The sequence below is a fragment of the Pteropus alecto genome, unplaced genomic scaffold, assembly GCF_000325575.1.
Source record: "Pteropus alecto unplaced genomic scaffold, ASM32557v1 scaffold50, whole genome shotgun sequence".
Classification (NCBI taxonomy): Eukaryota; Metazoa; Chordata; class Mammalia; order Chiroptera; family Pteropodidae; genus Pteropus; species Pteropus alecto.
Genome location: NW_006431918.1, coordinates 6,205,805 through 6,209,991, shown reverse-complemented (window position 1 = coordinate 6,209,991; position 4,187 = coordinate 6,205,805). Strand labels below are relative to the sequence as shown.

General features: G+C 37.2%; 1 protein-coding gene across 2 annotated transcripts in view; it reads left to right on the top strand.

Moving 5' to 3' along the window:
* Nucleotides 1-4,187, top strand: part of FHDC1 (FH2 domain containing 1) — a 36,290-nt gene that overhangs the window by 12,531 nt on the left and 19,572 nt on the right. For both annotated transcript variants that reach the window (XM_025042709.1, XM_025042711.1), the window contains exons 3-4: nucleotides 937-998; nucleotides 1,615-1,717. In XM_025042709.1, coding sequence (XP_024898477.1) covers nucleotides 937-998; nucleotides 1,615-1,717 — 165 coding nt within the window. The remainder of the gene's footprint in view (nucleotides 1-936; nucleotides 999-1,614; nucleotides 1,718-4,187) is intronic.

Below are 4,187 nucleotides of genomic sequence, written 5' to 3'. Positions count from 1 at the left end.
TAGCTATTCTCTCTTTACCAAAAAAAAAAAAAAACAAATGGAAAAAATTGCTGCACTTCTAAGGTTATCTTTCTTGCACACATCCAGGATATTTACTTCCAGAGAAAGAAATGGCTTCTGTATCTCATCCACCCCACCCTACCCCCTGCCAAAAAATAAGTTCTAATTTCTAGGCTGATAAAAACTCTCCCAAATTATTAATTTTGAACAGCTAAAACTTACCGCAGTCAAAATCTGGGTTTTGATGGTATATTGGAATAGCCACCATATTTCATTAAATCTAAGATGCCATACACTGTAAGACACATCCTGACTCTGGAGATGTTAAAAAAAATGTGGCTTAGACTTGGTTAAATATAGCATGAGTTTCCCTTTTCTAAGGGAAATTCTAGGTAAATAAAATGTAGGGCACTGTTTTACCTCCTCCTAAAAGGGCTGTTGGACATATATATTCTTTTTCAATGAAAATAAATTTTTCTTTTAGAAAAAATTCAAGAATTCTATTCAATTTCTGCAAACAATAGTATTGGTCCTTTTATATCCTTACTAAATCAGGGTTGAGACTCAACTCTGAAATCACTTCAGAGTTATTGTTTACTTTCTCAGTTCAAAACTCATATGATTCTTACTATGCTAAGACATTTTTACAAACTGGGGCTTTTAAATGTGGACTATAAAAGAAAACTACTAAAATAAAAAATTTTAATATATATAATGTACTTAAAATTATGGAATATTAAAATAAATATGTTTAATTATTACAGGTAAGGAGATATATCATTGCAGAAAGTTTGGGGAGATGATAATATTTTACTATTTGTAAGACTATTAAGTATATCGATATTAGGTATATTGGGAATTTTTCTCTTTTCTTCTTTTCTCCAACTCTTCTTATTTGTACTTTAATAATCTGATGTGTCTCTATTTTTTTTCCAGATTACAGTCTTGGATGCAAAACGGAACATGAACATTGGGATATTTCTTAAGCAATTTAAGAAGTAAGATTTTTTTGCACACAATCGAATCTTTAGTCATATCTATGCTGTCAGCATCAGAGTCTGTGGGTGCGAGCTGACATTCAGATTCTAATATGAGTGAAAGCCATTCCTCGTACCTTCAGATCCTTCTTAGACATGTGGCTTTGATGAGTCCACAAGTGTTGTTTTCCTTCATGAAAACCTAACCTGGTTGCTTCAAGTACAGGGATAATTTCCCTAGGATTCTATTCAAGACTGTCATGTCAGGGAATTTATAAATTCATCTGTAGCGTTGCTCCTTGAGTGGAGATTGGACTGGTGAGTCAGACAGTGGTCAAGTTCAAGTGTTCTGTCGTGGAAAGCGCAGGGCTCTGCAGGAATTCCACGAGACCAAAGGAGGCAGCTTTTCTGCTCCCAAAGAAAACTCCAGCGGCTGTTGCCACTTTGACCTTTCTTAGATGCCTGGGGATGGTTTTCTGGTGTGGGGCTGTGGTGGTCACTGACACAAAACTGCCTGTTAGACTGGGAAGAAGGCAGGATGGAAAGGAGGTTGGAAGTGATTTGTTTGAATTTCTCCTGGCTTGTGTTTCTTTGGCACTCCAGCAAATGTGAAATGGCATCTGATTGTCTTTTCAAGGTCTCCTCAGTCCATTGTAGAAGATATTCATCAAGGAAAGACTGAGCATTATGGATCAGAGACATTGCGAGAATTTCTTAAACTTTTGCCAGAGTCAGAGGAGGTAAGGAATTTGGCGCATGAGTTTTAGATGTTAGGAGTAACAATAAAAGCTTAATATTTTTAAGAATGTCAAAACTCACATGGGGAGATCACTTTCCTACCTAGAGCCAGAGTTTTCTCACACAGAAGTAGCCCAGTAGAAAGAGTATGGGTTCTGGAGTTTGAGAATCTAGGTTTAAATAAGAGCTCTACCCATAATTGAAAACCTTATTTATTTATTTATTTATTTTTTAATGAGAAACTTGGGCACGTTCCTTAACTCCTGTGACCTTTAGCTGTCTCACCTATAACGTGAGACACGGTGTTTACCTCATTGAGTTGCCAAGATGATTCAACCATAGCTATGCATCTAACATGGTACTTGGCACATGGGAGCTCAATAAATTTTAGTTCCATTTTCTGTCATTTAACAGTGATCTAGGATGTACCTGGGTTGTTTTATAATACATACACTGTAAAAAAAAAAAAAAAAAAAAAGGAGACAAAACAAACACTTTGGGATAAAGATGCTCTAAAAATTTGGAGAAGTATGTCAGTTGTTGATAAATGTTGTCTATATAATTGACTGAAAGGAAGAGATGGCTGTGCTAGCAATATAGTACCACAATATGAAGATGTTGATTTTTTTTTCTGGACCAAATTAACTGAATTTTTTAATGGTTAGGAGCTTGATAGGAAAAAAAAATCAGAAAAACAACCTTATAAAACCTTCTGAAACTGTGATATTGTCTTTTATTTCTGAAGAAGTGACCCTTGAAAAAATTCATAAGAAATTACATGAATACCTGTGCTTGTAAACATTTGCATAATATAGAGTTTTATAAAGTAAAAGGTATAAGTTACCCTTTTAAACATAGCACCGGTTCATCTCGCCCCCATCCCTCTTCTCACATAATTTATGGAACTTTAGTGCCATTAACAACAGTAGGAGAAATGTATTTGACTTCACGTCACTGATAAATACATAATGCCGAAGTGAGGACGGTCCTAGTGGATTCACTAGGTATTCTAGGTGCCTCTAATAATCTGATCCTCTCTCTCTACCTTGGGTTTTCTGTTTGCAAGTTAATTTCCCTTAGTCAAGATTAATTAACAGCATTTATTAATGTTAGTTAAAAGGATCTTAAAGGGAAAGAAACATTAAAACATAACTTACCCAGCTCTTATATACTAAACACTCCTTAATCTTTCATGTAAAGAATGGGAATTCCAAAATCTTTGAATTAGGATGAATATGGTTGAATTAATTTAAGTTTTAAAAAAAGATTTCGTTCTCAAAATCTTATTCCTGCCTGGGCTTTTTTTTATGACTTCTCCTTTGGACGACTCTGGTACCCACTCCTAACCGACCTTGTCGTTTTTTTAAACTTTTTCTTGTTTAGAAAAAAAAAGTACAGCCTGCTGCCAGCATTAATTTAACATCACATGTAGGAATGCTACGATTTCTAGGATTTGACGTTTTTAGCAACCTAGAATTACTATATTTCGTAAATGGAAATGCCACTGCTAAAAACAAATGCTATAAGTAGAACGATGCCATTTGTTTCCAGACTATCGATATATTAGAATGATGTGAAAATAATAATGAAAGCGAGATATTTCGTGGCAAACTTTGGGGGTAAAGTCAGGGCTGTAATCCGCTGGCAGCCGGCATAGAGTCGCAAGTGAGCAGGCCTAGGGGCCAACAGGAAATGGGTTAGTGAGGATCAAATTTGATAGCCCATGTGAAAGTGTTCTGAAAAGCTTTAAATTTCTACTTAAGTGGAAGTTAAGCATGAGAGAGTTTAATGCCATGAAGAGGTGGGAGGTTAAGTATGGTTTTCTTAATATCTTTATTTCTAATTGAAAATTCAAAGGTGATTAGAGAATGCAAAGGCTGTGGAAGACTAAGGGATTTTTCAAAGAAGCAATCTAGCTGTCAAACCTCTCATGTTTTAAAGAACTTTTTTTTTTTTTTTTTTTTTTTTTGAGTTGTGTGGGATATAATTCAAAGGGAAGTATGTTAAGGGCAAGATGAATAAAACTCCCCCAAGCCTGCCCTGGGTCCCCGAGGCAGTCTCTCACCCCCAGACAATTAGCTAACCCCAGAGACAGTGTCCTGCTGAGATGAAACATAGCCTTGGGACCCTAAAATGCCTTCCCAGCTGCTGAACTAGGCCCAGCTCTTTCTCCTGTCACCCTCCTCCTGCAGGGTCATCCTCTGTCTGAATAGCTGACAAGCTTGGTCACACTTCTGCTTGTTTACATTACTGACTCTTAGCTTCAGCTCACCACACCCTCTAAACTCAACTGGGAGCTTCCTTCTGTAGGAACACCCTGACCATCGCCAGGGCTGCTTAGTGCCCCTCCCTGAATCACTAGGGAATCTGGGAAAGCCAATGCCACCACCAGTTGGCTTTGTTGTGAATGCCATGTGGCCTCTGGCACCACTCAGACCTAGGGTGACCCTAGAGCCTTTGGTGGCCAGTGGA